The 18,831-nt window shown below is 44.4% G+C and overlaps 1 protein-coding gene across 4 annotated transcripts in view; it reads right to left on the reverse strand.

Annotated features, from left to right (window-relative positions):
• Nucleotides 1-1,099: 1,099 nt before the first annotated feature.
• Nucleotides 1,100-18,831, reverse strand: part of PTAR1 (protein prenyltransferase alpha subunit repeat containing 1) — a 51,776-nt gene continuing 34,044 nt past the window's right edge. The window contains exons 4-7 of one of the 4 annotated variants that reach the window (XM_042454912.1): nucleotides 18,158-18,262; nucleotides 15,974-16,187; nucleotides 5,893-6,200; nucleotides 1,100-3,739 (exon numbers count right to left, since the gene is read on the reverse strand). In XM_042454912.1, the coding sequence (XP_042310846.1) occupies nucleotides 3,394-3,739; nucleotides 5,893-6,200; nucleotides 15,974-16,187; nucleotides 18,158-18,262 (973 nt within the window). In that variant the 3' untranslated portion in view covers nucleotides 1,100-3,393. The other 3 variants (XR_006102494.1, XM_042454914.1, XM_042454913.1) reach the window with 3 other exon arrangements.

Here is an 18,831-nt window from a genome sequence, read left to right on the forward strand (position 1 = left end):
TTTTACCAACACACATATGTGGTATCTGTATTTTGATATGGAATCCATATTCATTCAAAAACCTACAAGAGTACTTAGGTGCTTTCCGATGAATGGGTAGTCAACTGTTTCTCTAGTAATGCCCTGGTTCAATTATTAAGTTTGAGTATCTTGACCTATGACATGCTAAAGGCTCAGTGCAGTGCTATTTACGCTGCAGAGCTCCACTAGGTGACTTTTAATGTATGATAATCAGCAGTGCCCAGAGGCACAACTAAATAAATGTGACCTTTTGCATTCCTGGCCTTCCTGCCAGTTTGGGACTTCAAAGAAAGCACTCAAATTAAAACTAAGTCTTTGCAACTCATAAATTCTAACTTAAATAATGTCACAGACTTTCACATTTGAATATATATTACTCAGGAGAGACCACACAGCTTTTACACTATTTAAAATATGGCTACAAAAATAAATCTTAAAAACACCTGCTTCAATTTGAGTCTGTCTAAACAGTTCATTATATTTTAGTGTGAACACCTGTCTTTTCTTTGCTATGAATGATAATGATCAATCAAATTCTTATTTTGCTTTGTAATGGTATCTTTGTTCTTTTAGGCCCCCAACATTGTAAGATCCCAGCACCAAAAGACAGGAGAGGATTTCATTTGCTTTTTTATTTCCATTGGAAACATTAATCACTAATTCCAACGAATATTTAAAAAACTGTAAAAAGCCAGCCACCTGCATTTTATTTATGTCCTTTTAAACTCTTAAACGAGCCTCCTTAATATTTTACAAATTACTAAGGCCAAGTTAAAATCTAGAGAGATTTCACTACTTGATTTCAAGATTTGAAATTTGGTTTCCATTTTTGAATGCATAATCCCTGTTGCCATCACTGGGAGGTACAGATGCATATTTGATGGTTGAGTTCAACCTTATGCCTATGATAATGGAAGGACTGCCAAATTTAATAAGCAGAGTTATCTCTGTTTATATATAGCTCCAGGTAATCTGGGACTTCAGTTTAAAAATCAAAGAGAAATTTCTATGCACGTTTCACTATTTTCTTTGAAAGCCTTAATAAAATTAATCCAGCTCAAATGAAAAGGAAAGTGTCTGCCCACCACAAACTTTTTTTTATTGCATCCACGTTTCTTATTTCATTAACATTTTATCTCTACATACATCCATATGGTGAAACCCAAGGAATGGACAAAATGAGACAAAAATGGAGTTGCTGTTGCCCATCTATTGGCTACTGTTTCACATCTTTTACTTATTTAAAGGTGGGTAGGTGAGATGGGGGTGTCTGGGATCATGAGAGGATTCTTCTGCAATGAGTGGAGGATGCACCAACCTAGTGCTGAGAAGATAGCATTTTGAGTTAAGAAGTATCCATGATGACACTGTGACATAGCCAGACAACACTAGCCATATCACAGCCACATACCTAGAAAAGTTACAATGTGCATTAAAATTCCAAAAGTTAAGTTTCACACCTTCTAGGAAGTGAGCACAACAAGGGATTGACACAGGTTGACCAAAGCTCTGACAGGGGCAATATTTAATAAATACTGCCCCATTTCCTTATCTTCCCATCATACTTTTGTTTTTCTGACAGCTAGAGAAATCATTACCCTATACCTTTTCTGCCTTTGGTGAATTAATTTGTCATTACACCATTAAGCCACTATTCAGCTGCTGTCAACATTTCTACTACTACTGCTGCTGCTACTACTTTCTTCCCTAGATCTATGCATTGCTTATTGGCATGCAAAGAAAACAGATGCAACTGTGACTGGAAATGTTTCACGGACATCTGGATCTGTACAACTGGTAAGCTCTGAGATAAACCCATAAAATGAGCCCTTTTAAAAGTGGCATGCTATTTTTTCAGGCAAGGAGAACTTGATTCATGGCCTTTCACATGTGTGCCTGCACACACTGCAAGTTATATAATTAGTAGTGTTCCCTTATACTGCTGGACAGATCCTTAGGAACTGACTCTTCAGCTATGCAATGACTTCCCTACTGACCAGAAGCAAACAGAAGCTACTACTCTGACTGAAATAAATGTGGAACCTTGTTCATAAGCATTTTTCTTTGGAGTACACATGGGTTTCACCACTGGAGTCATGTACAGTGGGCTGTATTCATGCATTTATCATGGTATATACTGTACTATAAAGGTTTAGGAATCTCTAATGTAGTTTACCATTAATACCAGTACAAATCAATCATACTTCACTGTGCTGTTAACAAAGCAATAAATAAGAACAGCTTGTCAAGAAGAAAATTAATTTCTGCCTCAGTGTACATTTGATGGATGTATAAATAATAAGAAAAAGTTATGACAAGGAGGCTGAAGAGAACACTACTTGTCAATGAGAGAACTGAGAACATCTACAGGGGGGAAAACTTGTTCTTGTTTAAACACGCATAAAAAGTGGCAAGCAGTCATTTTAATTCTTTTCATCCTCCATATCTCTAGTGTTATTACCTAAGCCATATCATAGGTTGGAAGCTTTGGGTAACTGTAGTGTTCACAATATATTTTGAAACATAAATCACTAACAATGGCCCAGGTAAAAGAAAAATATGCAGGGAGGAACTTTAATAAATGTGTGTGTGTGTAGGAGCAAGTATAGGTAGGTGTGTGTGTGAGAGAGAGAAAAAGAGAGATTGCGAGAGAATGAGAAAGAGAGAGCTTCTGAGAATGAGGAAGGTTCTTCTCATAATTGCTCTACCATTTCATACTAATTATAGGCCATTAGAATTAGCACTAAAATGAGAGTATAAGCCACAGTACTTTATGGTTGTTAAGAGCAATTTAAACATGAAAAACTGGCTGATAGCACCCTGAACATTTACAAAAGATCAGTGGTACAAGACAAGCAATGCAATGATAAAATGAAAAGACTAGCACTTAAAACCAAACTGGCCTAAACTCTTACTTATACAGATATTACTAATGATTATTCATTGCCTTCAGTGGTCAATGCCTTTGATTATGTACATTTGTTATGTGAGAGAAATTCAGAAATGAATTTGTTTTCCACCAGTGGACCCAAGCTTTGTTTTCCTGGCTTTCCAATTTCATTAGTTTCTTTAAAAGTTCTATTTATCTTAAGTGGGAAATGGTACATAGTTTGTATTAGAATTCAGGGGTTTTGTAATAGGAAGCTATCCCTCTAAACATACAGAAATTTACTAAAACTTAAATGCTCAATACCAGGGTGCATTTACAAATTAAGTTAAACTACAGCCATGGTTGGCAAATAAAATTTAGCACTGACAACAATGAAGAGAGAAAAGTGCCAGGGGCCATTATGTGCACCTGTGCAAGAAAAGAGAATATTGCACTAAACAAAGGACCCTGCAGGTTTTTTGTTTATGTTTAAATCTCCACCTTCATTGACCTAGAAAAGAAACCAACCACTTTCTGTATGCACCAGCAAACCTTGCCTGCTCTACCTCTCTACACGTTGATAAAACATGATCAATGAACCTGTATTCTGCTTCTAGACTGACAGAGTCCTGCATAGGTGCACGTTTCAGGCGTTTAGTTTCTTGAGTGTAGCCTTGTCTATTGGCTTCAATCAGGCTGTCAACATCCATGGCTTGAGTCACATGACCAAGTGCTCCACCAGGGTGTAAGTTATTCAGTGTTCCATCTCCAATGTTTGCAGCAGTAGACCAGAGGCTTGGAAGTGGAAACTTGTTCTTTAAGTGGTGCTGGAGCCAGAACACATGCCGTCTTCAAAGAGAAGAAATTAGAGGGGGGAAAAAATCTACAAAAGCTCTAGTATTTCTTATGACATAGCTAACTATAAATAATATCACTATCTTTCTCCCCTGTAAGCATAAAAAACTTCATATGTTAAGCATTTAAAAAAACAAGGCTGACTTCCAGCTTAGCAAACCAAACACAGTGCATAGCACCTATTAGTGTGATCATTTTGTAGGTGCACACCTAAGTGCAACACTTGCATCTGTTGCCATAACGTTCATGAAAAGATGTAAGAATAATTAATAAGGGGGAAATTAATAAAAACCTCTTTATTTCTATGGAAATTATATGAAAGCTGTCTAACTGGACAGCAAATACTGTTAAGACTTATGGTCTGTTAATTCATTGCACCTAGAGGAATGGAATGTGAAAACCTTAGGATCTGAAAAAGTGCCATTCACAGGGTCAGTTTATTTTAAAACTTTATATGGTGCAGAATGGACTGTCTAAAGTTTGAAAGGATCTGATGCTGAAGCACATCATATCGGTTTTATGGCAGCAGAGACTGAAGAACAACTTTTTAAAACTACAGCTCCCAGAATCCTCCAGCCACTGACTACAGAATTCTGTGACCTGTAGTAAAAAAAAACTTTTCAAAGCCCTGCCCAGCAGCAATGCAGACTCCTCATTTAGATTGATACAAATGTTACCTGTAGAATATAGTTTCTAATTACTTGGGCTCAGTATGCCAGAGATACTATTTTCTCTTTTGCAAGAACATTTTAAAACAGGGTTCAGTAGAGGTATAGCAGGAAACCTCAGCCATTGTTAACACCCCAGATGCAGGCTCTAGCTATATGCTCCCTGCGGCTACTCCTGCCAATAAACTAAAGTAGCACTGATGTATGCAATGTAACAACAACAAATTGTTGTTGTTGTTAAGTTTATTTCTACTATGTTTTCCTCCCATAACTGGGACTCAAGGCAGCTTACCAATTAAAATAAAATTAAAATAAATACATTATAGCTAAAAACACAGAAACAATAAATATTAAAATAGAATTAAACTAAAACAGAAATAACACTAAAATTAGTCTCCCTCCTTGGAGATCTTCAAGCGGAGGCTGGGTGGCCATCTGTCGGGGAAGCTTTGATCTGGATTTCCTGCATGGCAGGGGGTTGGACTGGATGGCCCTTGCGGTATCTTCCAGCTCTATGATTCTATGGCCTGTTACAGACTGCCAAAATAAAGCTGCTTCGGGTCTCTTTGCTGTTTAAATGATGCATGCATCCTAAGAATCCAGAAGCTGCACCAAAGCTGCACTCCAGTGCTTAGGAATGGAGTGTGGTTTTGGTGCAACCTCTGGACTCTTAGGACCAATGCATCATTTAAATAGCATACCTCCAAAGAGACTCGAAGCAGCTTTATTTTGGCAGTCTGTAACAGGCCTATGATTCTAGTCATTTGTAATGTAACAAGGAAGTCTTGCTTCAAATACTGGTCAACTGAAAACCCTAATTAGCAATAATGAGAATTTTGCAAAATGAGTCTTACTGCACAGCAGTAGGGGTGACAAATCTCCCCTAATTCTTCATGCAGTGGCTCACACAAGAGTCTCAGGCAATTCTCCCCTTACTACAGCCTGGTAAGACTTGTTATGAAATGTTTTGTGCTCCCTCATCTTCCAGTAAGTCCAGTAAAACTCATTTTCTGGAAAGGCTTTTTAAGTGGTTACAGAGTAAAAGAGGGAAAAGGCAAATTATACTAAAAAAGTCTGCCCTCTCTTCTTGCAACACTGTATTAAAGCCATCTTCTATGGAAACAGACAATTCTAAAACTTCACACTGTCTGTCAAAGCTAAGCTTTCTGAGAGAAAGATGGCATAGAAGTAAAATAAAGAAATAAATATTTTTATTTATTTTATTTATTTTTAAAGACATAATTTCACTATTTTACTAAGTAAAATAATTATAAATGATTTTTTAAAAATATATCGTAAAGTAGCTAGCATTGCAAAACAGGTGAATGAAGCTTCAGCAAGTTGTCTGAAGGGTTATTGTGCTTTTGAGCCATCACCACAAACCACCAGTATTGAGATGTGCCAACTTGGAGAAATTCATTATATCTGAGTGGTGACTTACCCACTTCAATCCCCATATTCAAGAATACATTTCCTTACCTGTGACACCAAAGGGTTTCATGCCCTGGGAAAGTATTAATCAAATCAGTGCAGAGGTCAACTTCTTCTTTTAGAAGAAGAGTGCAGTCAGGCTGATGTTCTTCCACACAGGCAGCTTCTGCATCAGCATTTTCTCTTCCATCTTTTGGAACACAGGGTGCTTGCTGATTGTGCAGATGTATGGAACAGTCCGTCCCAGTTTTACCAATTAAAGACTTTAATAAAAACTGGCGGTAGTGGAACCCACTATGGTCTGAAACATGCATGGAAACCCAATGTTTAGTAGAAGAGAGTTCATCAAGAAGAATCTGAAAATGAAAATCAGACAGTAAAATTAAACTGCCCATAAAAATAAGATAAATAAGATAAAAGGCCCCCTTCTTCATATTCTTTCAAAAGGGAGGGCAAATCTTTAAGACAAGGGAAGCTTTCCTCAGGCAAAAGTGATTGGGTATAACATCAAGGAAAAAAAAGGTGCTTCTTTTTTCATTACCCACCAATCCATTCTCTTTCTCCCCAACTCCACATTCCCCTCCTCAACATAACACTCCCCAGTGTCAATGGGTATCCTACATCTTCAATAAGACATTTAGCTGTAACTCCTTCTTTCAATCTATACAAGAACACGTCCCTTAATTACAAAATGTGACTTCATACAGTAAAAGAGCATCTTAGATAATAAGAAAAAAATAAAATTTACACCAGGGTTGGCTTCTGGGCACTTTGGTAGCAAAGTGTTTATACATTGCACACCGCTGGAGTGCTTAAAGCCAGCTTCCCACTGCGGCAGGGTGGAAAAGCTGGTGCAAAAAGGAACAGTTGTTTACCGCTCCTTTTTTGGCCAGCAAAAAGGTGGATTGGGGCTGTGGTGTGTGGTTGCCACAGCCCCAGTCAGGCTTTGTCATAGGCAGCTTGAAGAATGGAACGTGGGTTCTTACCTGATTACGTCCTTTTCCAGCAGAGAAGGTCTGAGCATCCTTGATATTGGGTAACTCCGCCTCTTGGCACCTGGTAGGCAGGGAGATAAAAAACAAAGGCCAGGGGCCGCCCCCCGCCTCCATGGGCGGAGTGACCCCTTGTATCCCCAGTCAATGACCAGCACGGTAGGGAAGAACAGTCAAATAGGGACCCCCTAACTCATCATGATCGCAAACTTGACCTCCAAACTGAGATAAATATGAAGGCCCGATGATAATGTCCGCGAACATCAGCAGAGCAAGGGCGGGAAAGGATGCTCGGACCTTCTCTGCTGGAAAAGGACGTAATCAGGTAAGAACCCACGTTCCATTTCCCAGCAGAGAAGGAGCTGAGCCTCCTTGATATTGGGATTTACAAAAGCCAACTCCAATCAGGGAGGGCCTGCTGATCCCGCGGACAAATCAGGGACGATCTGTTGGAGCACCCTGCGGCCAAAGGCTGCTTCGGCTGACTGGAAAAGGTCAAGCTTGTAGTGTCTTATGAATGTGGAAGGGGTCTTCCACGTGGCCGCTCTGCAGATCTCGGCCAGGGGGGCATTTGTAGTTAAAGCAGCTGATGTGGCCGCGCTTCTAGTGGAGTGGGCGGTGATGCCCTGTGGCGGCACCAAATCTAGGGCTTTGTAGCAGGCAATGATGCACTCTCTGATCCACCTTGACAGAGTCGAAAGCGACACCTTTTTACCCTGGGACCTTGGGTGGAAAGAGACAAACAATGTTTCTGACTTTCTGAAACTCGCAGTCCTTTTTAGGTATATTCTGATCGCCCTACGCACATCCAGGGTGTGCCAAATCTTTTCTAATTCTTCAGACGGTCGAGGGCAGAAGGAGGAGAATGATGTCTTGGGATGAGTGGAAGACCGAGTTAACCTTGGGAATGAAAGTCGGGTCTGGCCGTAGTATGACTGAGTCTGGTCTAAAAATGCACAGTTCCTTTCTGACGGACAGCGCCCCTAACTCCGAGACGCGGCGCGCTGAGGTTATGGCCGTGAGGAACAATGTCTTGAAAGTGAGGAACTTGAGAGAAGCCTCTCTCAACGGCTCAAAGGGATCAATTGTCAATGCCTTTAGGACCTTGTGTAGGTCCCAGGATGGGAAGCGGTGAATCGTCGGAGGAGATCTGTTGGACACTCCCTTGAGAAGCCTTCGAATGTGAGGGTGTTGGGAAATAAGGGCTGCCTCCTCGTGGGGAAGGATGGACGTGACCGCTGAGATCTGTCTTTTAACCGTGTTAGGTCGGAGACCCTGGTCAACCCCATCTTGGAGAAACTGGAGAAGGGTAGGGACCGTTATCCGAAAGAAATCTTTTTTCTTTCGCTTGCACCATCGCTTGAAAGCCTTAAAGGTGTATTCGTAAATCTTGATGGTCGATGGGCGCCTGGAAGCCAGGATGGATTCAATCACCTCCGGCGAATAGCCATAGCCTGTTAGCGTGAACCGCTCAATCTCCAGGCGTGAAGCTGAAGCCAGGAAGGATCTGGGTGGTGAACGTGACCCTGGGACAGCAGGTCCGGTCTGGGAGGCAGAGGAAAGCTTGCTGTAGCCAGACTGAGGATCTCCGAATACCAAGGACGTCGGGGCCATGCTGGAGCCACCAGGATGACCTCCGCCCTGGCTTTCCGCACCCTGGCCAGAAAACGCGTCAGCAGTGAGGTCGGCGGGAATGCGTAGAGCAGGCCGGTCGACCAGCGGCAATTGAGGGCGTCGAAGTCCTCCGCCCCTTGTGTCTGAAACCTCGAAAAGAATCTCGGAATCTTGCCGTTGACCGGGGAGGCGAAGAGGTCCAACGTCGGGAGGCCGAACTCTAGTGCGTCCTCTGGAACACCTCTGGGTGTAAGCTCCACTCTCCTTGGTCTATGTCGGTTCGGCTTAACCAATCTGCTTTTGAGTTTAGCTGTCCCTGGAGGTGTTCGGCTTCTAGAGAGAGCACGTTGTCCTCTGCCCAGGACAGAAGGGCCTGAGCTTCGTCCATCAGGGATCGAGATCTCGTCCCCCCCTGTCGGTTGACATGGGCCTTGGCTGTGATGTTGTCTGTCCTGATCAAGACTGGCTTGTGGAGGATCATTTGTTTGAAAGCCAGCAGAGCCAGCCGGATCGCTCGCAGCTCCAACCAGTTGATGCTGTGGCTTGACTCCTGAGGGTTCCACTGACCCTGGGCTAGCTGGGTTCCGCAAAATGCACCCCAGCCCCTGAGGCTGGCATCCATTGTGATCTGGACCTTGTCGGGCTGCCAAATGAGCCGGCTCTTCTGTATCGCCGGTGAGGTCCACCACCGGAGGGATTGACGTATGGCGGTTGGGACCAGAATCCACTTGGACTTTTTGAGAGCAATGGCTCACTGGTGTGGAAGAAGTAGCCACTGGAGAGGCCTGGAGTGGAACCTCGCCCAAGGGAGACACTCGATGGTGGCAATCATCAGACCTTGGAGGCGGGCGAGCTGTTGGAGGCTGGCCCTCGGAGAGCACAAGATCTTTTGAATTGATGACTGTATGGAGAGGATTCGGTCCGGAGGAAGCCCGACCAACCCAGCTTGGGTGTTTATCATGGCTCCGAGGTGCATGATCATCTGGCTGGGCTGGAAAGAACTTTTTTGCAGGTTGATCAGAAAGCCGTGATGCTGGAGTGACCTGAGGACTCTGGCGGTGTCGAGTCTCGCCTGTTGGATGGAAGGAGACCTGATCAGGAGGTCGTCCAGGTAAGGATGGACATGAATGCAATGAGACCTCCAATGGGCGACCAGAGCCACCAAGACCTTGGTAAACACCCTGGGAGCCGAGGAAAGGCCAAATGGTAATGCCCTGTATTGGAAGTGCCTGTTGCCATATTTGAACCGGAGGAAGCGGCGTGATGAAGGGTGAATAGGAATAAGTAAGTAAGCATCCTGAAGATCCAGTGAAGTCAGAAAGTCTCCGCGATGAAGGCTGTCCAAGATGGTCTTCAGTGTTTCCATCCTGAATTTCTTTTTGCGAATAAAGAAGTTCAGGCCTCTCAGGTTTAGTATGGCTCTCCACGACCCGTTTTTCTTGGGGACTAAGAATAGAGTTGAGTAGCATCCCTGTCTTTTTTGGTCGTCTGGAACGGGTTCGATGGCTCGAATGGAGAGAAGACGATCGATTTCTTCCAGTAGGAGGCGATGTCGCGAGGGGTCGTTTGATCTTGGCGACGGAACGAATCTGTCGTGAGGTCTTCTGTAGAATTCTAGCTTGTATCCGTGACGTACCGTGTCGAGGACCCACTTGTCTGACGTGGACGTCTCCCAAATGTGTGCGAACCCCTGTAGCCTGCCCCCTACTGGAGGGACCCCATCATTGTTGGTGGTTTTTTCGAGTAGGCTTTGAACCTCCTCCCTCCTTGGTGGGGAAGGAAGGTTTGTTGTGTTTGGGGAACTTGGAGTCTCCCCACCGTGGCTTGGAGGACCTGGGCTCCCTGGCTCGAAAGGAGTTAGAGTTGGAGCTAGCAGGATAAAAGGGCCTAGAGGAATGATAGGCAGAGCGATTCCTAAACTGTCTCCTATCGTCTCTTTTCTTGGCTGAAGGCAATGCCTTTTTCTTGTCCTTTCCCTCGATCAACACAGGGTCTAGAGCAGGGGTAGGCAATCTTTTTGAGCCGGGGGCCGGATTGCTGTCCCTCAGACAACTGGGGGGCCAAAGCAAAAAAATAAATAATTAAATAATTTTTTAAAAAATTAAATATATATATAAACCAGGACAAATGTAGGACAAAATTTTCAAATGGAAGACACTTTTTTAAAAAAATGGAGGACACGCAAAAATTTTTTGCTGATTTTTTAAAAAATGTTAATATAAATGCATGTTTCTGAGGCTTCTATAGACAATTGCCCCCCAAAGGCCCCGGCGGCAATCGGCGGCAGGACCGGGCTGGGGCCGGTCCCAAGGCCTCGCCGGGCCACATCCCGCCCCCGGGCCGCAGGTTGCCTACCCCTGGTCTAGAGATTCCCCAAAAAGCTTAGAGCCCAGGAAGGGAGTAAAGGCTAGGTTTTGTTTGGACTTAGTGTCCACGTTCCAATTTTTTAGCCAGAGTTGGCGTCTGACCGCCACGGTTGCCGCCTGAGCTCTAGCGGTCTGTTGTATGGCATCGAGAGTGCCATCTGCTGCAAAGGCTGATGCCTTAATGATCTTATTGATTGTCTGTCTGACCCTGGTATCTGCATTGGGGAGGAGATCAAGAAGGTCCTGTGACCATTGGAGATTGGCACGCATGACCATGGAGATGGTGGTATCGGCCCTAATAGCTATAGACATGGCCTCGTGGGCCCTTTTGAGGGCGCCCTCAGCCCTTCTATCCTCCTGGTTCCTGAGGGTATCTTCGCCATCTCTGCTGAAGACAGCCGAAGAGACAAGGGCGGACACCGGCGCATCAACTGTGGGGATCTTGAGCCTGTCCATGACCGTAGGCTGAAGAATATAGTGTTTTCTGGTAACACTGTGAGAGGGTCTGTTAGCTGCGGGGCTATTCCATTCGTCTTTAATAATTTGCATGATATTAGAGGGACATGGGATCTCTTGGACCGAGGGCGCTGTGACTGGAAACAGGTCCTCACTGACCCTGGGCAGATCTGACTCGAGTGGGGGTGGCTGACTAGAAGGCAGGCTGATGCCCAATGTTTTAGTGGTCTTTTTGATGAGTGGGGCATAATCCTCTGGCCTCAACAACCGTGAGGACAAGGTAGTGTCTTTGGCGCTGTCGCCCTCATCAAGGGACAGCTCGCCCTCTTCAGGTTCAGAGTTTGAAGAATCGAGAGGAATCCCCGAGGACTCCTCCTCGGAGGAATGGGTGGAGCGAGGGCGTAAGGGATTAGAGGTGGCTCTAGCATGTCTGGCCCTCTTCGCAGGGGGGCGATAAGACTGCTCTGACTCAGAACCCGAGCAGGAGTCGCTGGCTTCATCTGGTCTGGAACCAGACGAGGCCGGATCCCAGCGACCCCCGGAACCCTCACTGGAAGTCCTGGCCCTCCTGTCAGGGACAATGGAGGCAGCTCTCCTTTTGTCACCCTGTGGAGCCCTGTGGAAAGGCTCACTGGTGGAATGGGAGGGGTCTTGGTGGGCGGGGGGCCTATCGCCCCCTTCTTGGAGGGGCTGGGAGCTGACTGAGTCTGGTCGGCCAAGCTGGCGGGCTCCCGGGTTCGCCCCAACATGGCGGCCCCCATGCTGGACCACGCGGCTGCTCTGGCGGACTTCCGGGTCGCCTTCAATATGGCGGCCCCCATGGCGGGCCGCGTGGTCGTGCTGGCGGACTTCCGGGTCCGCCCCAAGATGGCGGCCCCCAGGGTGGACCACGTGGCCCTCCTGGCGGACTTCCGGGTCCTCCCCAAGATGGCGGCCCCCATGCTGGGCCCTGCGGCCCTGCAGGTGGACCTCGCCAAGATGGCGGCCCCCAGGAGACGGCTCAGCGGAGCGGGGGTCACCGGGGAGGAAGGGGAAAACGCCGCCCGATGGGGGGCCAAATGGGGGAAGGGGGCCCGGCCACATCCAGAGGGGCCCTCCCCCCGGGAAAAATCCCCCGCCCCAGCCTGGAGCGCCGGGTCCGAAGGGGCGCAACCCTGTGGGGTCGGTCTCCGTCTGGTGGGCCCTGGCTAAGGATGGGGCCTCCCAGCGGATGAAAGACCTGAGCCACCGCACCGTCCCAGGGGATGGGGGGTTACTCACGTTGTCCTCTGGGTCCTCCGAATCGATGGGGATGGGCTCTCCCTGCACGGACCCTAGCCGGGTCGTTTGGGAGGCCGCGGCCTCTGCAGCCGAAGGGAGGGGGGTCCCCTCTGCCGGCTCCTGCCGCACTTCCACCGGTCCCTCCGAGGGCGAAGACCCAGGGCCCGCAGCCGGCAAAGCCGGGGCTGGCCCGGGTAGGGTGGAAGCCGGCTCTCCCTGAGGGCTGTCCTTCCTGACTAGATCCATCCTTGAAGAAGGGTTGGGAGAAAAAAGGAGGGAAAGGAGAAGGGAGGATAGGAAAACTTTTTTTTTTAAAAAGTAGGAAAAAAGGTAGGGAGGAAGAGTCAGATGAGCCAGGAGAGCCACAATCGAAATGGTAGAAGCCTAGAGCTGAAGAAGATGCGTCCTAGCAGGAGCGAGGCAGGAAGAAGACTGGGGATACAAGGGGTCACTCCGCCCATGGAGGCGGGGGGGCGGCCCCTGGCCTTTGTTTTTTATCTCCCTGCCTACCAGGTGCCAAGAGGCGGAGTTACCCAATATCAAGGAGGCTCGGCTCCTTCTCTGCTGGGAAACAGGCACACACTGAGATGGCAAGTGGCAATATTCAATTTTTGTTCTATATAATCAGTATCTAGTTCCCTTAAATGAATAATAGAAAGAGGCCTCAAAAGAGTGAACTTAACCATAGTAAAAGTTTGCTGAAGTAGAAATTTTAACAAGATGGATAAAAAGGTTGGCGTGACATATTTTGAAGGATAAATGCTGGTGCAGGATGTCTACTTTGAGTCAGAATAATGTATGGATAGATGATTTGCATGGAATGTGTAAACTACTGAGTGCAAGGCCAGGGTTGATGTGTGATATTTGGTGAGAGGCCTTTGATAAGAGAAAAGCTTGGAATGTGGCATAGGTTGTTAATGCATAAGTAATGAGATTTTGATGTAATCAGAATTCTTTGTCCTGATTGAATGATTTTTTGTATGTTTAAAACCGTTTACATCTAATAGAATTTTATCAAGAAAGTCTTTGTTAAGATGTCTATAAAAAGGAGGACTTTACTTTTATTCTTTATCTCAGGGGTAAATTAGGATCCAAATCCTAAACTGAGATCTTGCTAGGAAAATAGTTTTCTTTACTAAACTGGGTCTTCCTTGCTTGTTTGCTGTTCTGTTCAAGAACCCATCATTTAAATTGGTTTATTAATATTGAATTCTGTAACAACACCTGTTCCTCCTTTCCCCCGCCCTCCCATGTCTTTAATTGTCTTCGGGGAAGTTGTGTCCCTGGAAGTCCCTGGGGACACCTTTCAGTTGGGGCACTCATTCTCTAAAAGGTTTACCACCACTGGGAGCCACTGGTTTACCACCACTGGACCCCAAAGTAATTTTTCCAATATTTAGTGTTAGGTCAAGAGGACTTAAACATGAACCTACATGCACATTTAAAAAGGTCTGCCAATATTCTGAACCCATTAGAGGTTACGAATAGCAACTGACAAGCACTCCTACTATTTTTACAACCTGGATTTCTAGAATTCTATGTAATGAGCCTTCTTGTCAGAAACTATATATGAACTTCCCTAAAGTATGCCAAAGGCAACTTAATTTAACATGTAGTGTATAGTGTCACCCTGGATTAAACCTTAAAAGATTTTCATTTTCAAAAGCAAGCTGAAAACATACCTTGCTAAATGATGGATAGAAAGTCTTTCTGCTCTCTTTCTCTCAACACTTCCCCCCATGATCTCTTTTTTATTGGAGAAACTAAGTGACAGAGGCTGCCAGGCTGCCTAACTTTCTCTTGGGTCAGTGACATATTTCCCGCATATTATTAAAATGTCCTCATCATACTTCATGTTTCACAGGTAACAAGACAGAGATGGGGGGATGACTGCTTTTAAAATGAATTCCCTGCAAGGAACCGAACACAGTTTGCATACTCAGCACCCTCCCTTTGGAAAGGCTCAGGCAGGGCAGCAGACAATGGTGGAGATGAAAGAATGCAGAGTCAAGCACAGCTCCAGGGAAGGTCAACAGGCCTGCATAAAACCAAGGCACCAAGACTGCTTTCAGAGATGAGAAATTGCAATGTGAAAGTCATATGAATATTGTCCTTTTGCAGTTTAGATTGGGCAGGTATCACAGCTTCCAAATTGCTTGTATAATCCATTTTAGAAAACAGCCCCTGAGTATTGCCCTGAAGGGGTGGAACCAGCTGCTTTTCGATCAGGCATTTCTGCTCCTGTTGATAAGGCATTCTTAAAGCCAGTTAGCCATGTTCTGGTTGTTTGATGTCGTGCTAATTCATTAAACCAGCATAAGCTCAGCTGAGAATGTCCTTAGCTATTTGAAAGACACTTATAAATACAATTATGCTGTTTCTAAACTGTTTGATCTCTTTGAACCTATACTAATACATGATTTGCATTTTAACAATGCAACTGTCTTTAGAGAACATAAGCAGCAGAAAGCCAAAGAATCAGAGTGATTGTTGTACTATATTGTTTTTTGTACTCTAATAGCAGACTTTTTAATGGTTTGTATGAGAGCCAGTGTGCCATAGTGGTTGGCACACTTGGACTGCGACTCTGGAGACCGGGGTTCAATTTCCCACTAGAACATGAAACCCACTGGGTGACCTTGGGCAAGTCACAACATCTGGGGAAGGCAATGGCAAACCTCTTATGAACAAATCTTGAAAAGAAAACCCCATGATAAGTTTGCCTTACAGTCACCATAAGCCATAACAACCTGAAGTCATAGAATAACAATCAAATACCATATATACTTGTGTATAAATAAAGAAAATTGTATCAAAAATTGAACCCAAAAAACTGGGTCAACATACACACAGGTCAACACGATAATAGGCTCATCCTCCAGCCTTTTTCTAGGTTGGCTGCCTCCTGAAGGGGACAGCCAGGCTGGGAAGGAGGAGGAAGGGTGAGCGTTCACCCCTCAAGCCTCTTCCCAGCCTGGTTGCTTCTTTTACATCCTTTGTTACATTCCCTTAAGATCTACCCTGGATTTATCCACAGGTCACATAAAAATCCATAATTTTGGCCCCAAAACCTACCCTTGACTTAAACATGAGGTACTTACAGTCAAGTATTTACGGTTTATCTTTACTACTTTATTCTCTTTCATATTTTTGTCTTCTCTTGTCAAGGCATAGAGCTGAATCAACTGGTATTGTAGCTCAGTGCTTCTTGCAATTGACAGACTGTCCTAATCTGTGAATCAGTACAATACAGTTTGTACCAATTATTTTCTCACCTTTTCCAAAGCTCCCTGTTAGTCAACAGTGACTGAAATTCGATTTCAAAGACGTTTATATTATATTATGTATATTATATTATTATAAAAAGAAAGGAAGAGTCCCAATACTCAAAAATATTTCCTAAAAGGTTAAAAGGAAGACTTTTTGTTCACTATACCATACCTTGGTACTGAGGTTTGCCATGTTCTGTAAAACCCAGATGCGATGAGACCAGGCATTATAATTACTTGGATATCGTCCAGCAGCTTCACAGCAAACATCCATTTCTTCTTTCACTAAGCACTGTACTCTTTCCGTAGGTACTGTTTCCAAATTCCCTTTAGTCACAAGAGTGGGCAAGGAGTTTTCCTGAATTAGTTGTTGCAGCACCCATCGTCTGGTTAAGCAGCATAGAGAGTTAAGAGTGCAAAAGCCATTTTAAGAAAGTGATCACAATTCCTTTTTGTTACTCTATTACACTAGTTCTTAATTCAGAGTAAGAAGTAAGTTGGAACGGAGAAAAGAAATACAGTAGAATCATAGAATCATAGAGATGGAAGAGACCACAAGGGCCATCCAGTTCAACCCCCTGCCATGTAGGAAATCTCAATCAAAGCATACCTGACAGATGGCCATCCAGCCTCTGTTTAAAGACCTCCAAGGAGGGAGACCCCACCACTAATGATCAGTCAGCACTCTAAAATATTTCTTAAGGCAGACAAGTGTTTTCTTTGAGTTGTTTCAGCTAGTCACTTCAGACAATAGTTTGTAGATGAATCTTGGTAAAATACATTCTGAACTAGTGATTTCTTTGGAAGGACTTGTCCTAATCACATTGAGAATCAACATCATTAAGCAAATTTCATTATCAGACACTGGCCACATTCAGATAAATATGCCCTAGTTTAATAAGCCGGGATATGTACAAGCTTTGTGTTTCCAAAAGGAACGCTTTCAACTTCCTTTGTATGAATAACAATACAAACTGTGACCTAAAGATGGCTTGCAAAACCTGGGGTTATAGTTACATCCTGCTTCCTAGTTTTGCCACTCACATGAAAGGAAGAGTGAAGCAGAAAGCAAAAGGAAGAACATTCGTAAAATACTTACTTATTATCCTACTACCACCAAAACCCAAAGAAAGCATGTACCGTGGGTCCTTGTATCTGGAGGGGGGGGGGATCTGTTCCAGACACCCCTGCAGATACCAAAATCCGTGGAAACTCAAGTTCTGTTGGCCCCAAAGGTGGTGTGTGCTCGTGGCTGCACTGCCACTAGGGATAACAGGACTTCACCTGAACATAATGCCATCTACACTAGAAAAAATGTGTCGAGTACAAGTAACTAATTATTTGTAGCTTGCTACTTCCAGGCTGTGAAAATGGGGTGCATATGGGTGTGCAAGGTTTATCTATACCATAATTTATTAAATTAGGATTGATTGTCCAAACTGCATCAATAACAATCCATTCTGTCCATGCTGTTAATGATAAAATCTTCTCATGTCCTTTCTTAATCATTGTTCTTCTAAACTGTAAATAACACTGAAGTAAGATCAGCAAGATCAGCTTTTCCTTATAGTTCACCTTCTCTATGACCTTTCAGTCTCTGTGCACTAGGTGGGGATCATGAATGGCCCTACAGATATTAGCGGCAAAAACTCCCATTAGCTTTTATGTATAGCCACATATTCCCCCATCCCTATTTTAGGCAGTCCTTTCTGAAATGAACAGGCTTCTCTCCAGCCTGGCTAGAGAAGGCAGCCTGGCTAGAGGAAAGGCTGCGAAGGGCGTCCCTCGCAGACTTCTCTCCAGCCAGGCTCCCTCCTCATGAGGAGGCCTCATGAGAAGGCAGCCTGGCTAGAGGGAAGGCTGCGAAAGGCGTCCCTCACAGGCTTCTCTCCAGCTGGGCTCCCTCTCCTAAGAAGGCAGCCCGGCTAGAGAGACACTGATCTTCCTGGAGCCTCTCCCCAGCTGGGCTGCCCCCTTACGGCTGATCCTCGACTTATCCACGGGTCATATAAAAATCCCCATTTCTGCTCCCAAAAGTTGACCTCGACTTATACATGAGGTCGACTTATACATGAGTATATACGGTACTTCAGTGTGCAAAGTTTAAGATTTCAGTGAGGTCTCCAGTACCACCTCTATATTTCTTACTGAGGTAGTTGCTACCAATTTAGAGATACATGCAGTACAGAACACTTATTTTCAGTACAACTTCCTTTATAGAGCGGACAGTTTTTTCTGGTAGTTTCCTTTCATCACAAGTAGCACCTGTCACACAAATCTCACAGAGGAAACACAAACATCTATGTTGATATACAATACACATATACTTGTTTATAATAAACAAAGGGAGACAAACCTGTGAATCCACGTTTCTGGACTTTTTGGAAACTTAGTTAGCGCCAGTTTTCCAAGATGTAAATCTTTAACTGGAGTTAAAGTGCCAGATAATATTAATTCTTTCCTGAAAAAAGAAAAAATATGAGTTATACAGGACAAATTTATTGATGACAACCAGTTATATGGGCTAGACAAATTTATTGATGACAAGGAGCATAGTATGTGTAGTACAATTACACTCAGTATCCACTACATAACATTAATTAAACATTGGCAGAAACTTAACTATAAATTTATAATAATAATATGAGAGGCACAAAAATATGCTACAAAAAAGTACTGTATATGCTTGACTATAAGTCAAGAAATGTAAGTATAAACATTAACTTTAAAAACCTTGGTCAACTTAACCACGCTTCAGTGCTGGAATAGGGGTTGAGACCAGCCTAGAAGCTCAAGTGAGAAGAAAGAAGGAAGCCAAGACTAATGAAGGCCCTAGATCCCACCTCTGTGCACTTCAAGATGGGATAAGTTTTCTGAGTTGCTTTTAGATAATCTGCTCCTTCAAACCCCACCTCCAGTAGCACAGGCCCCTGGAAGTCCCTGAGAAACCATACATAGTGACCACCCCAGATTGGCTCACTATTGCGACTCAGAAAAACCCTCCTAAATTGAGGTGCACTCTAGGGTCTT

Source organism: Sceloporus undulatus, chromosome 2 (assembly GCF_019175285.1).
Source record: "Sceloporus undulatus isolate JIND9_A2432 ecotype Alabama chromosome 2, SceUnd_v1.1, whole genome shotgun sequence".
Taxonomy (NCBI): domain Eukaryota; kingdom Metazoa; phylum Chordata; class Lepidosauria; order Squamata; family Phrynosomatidae; genus Sceloporus; species Sceloporus undulatus.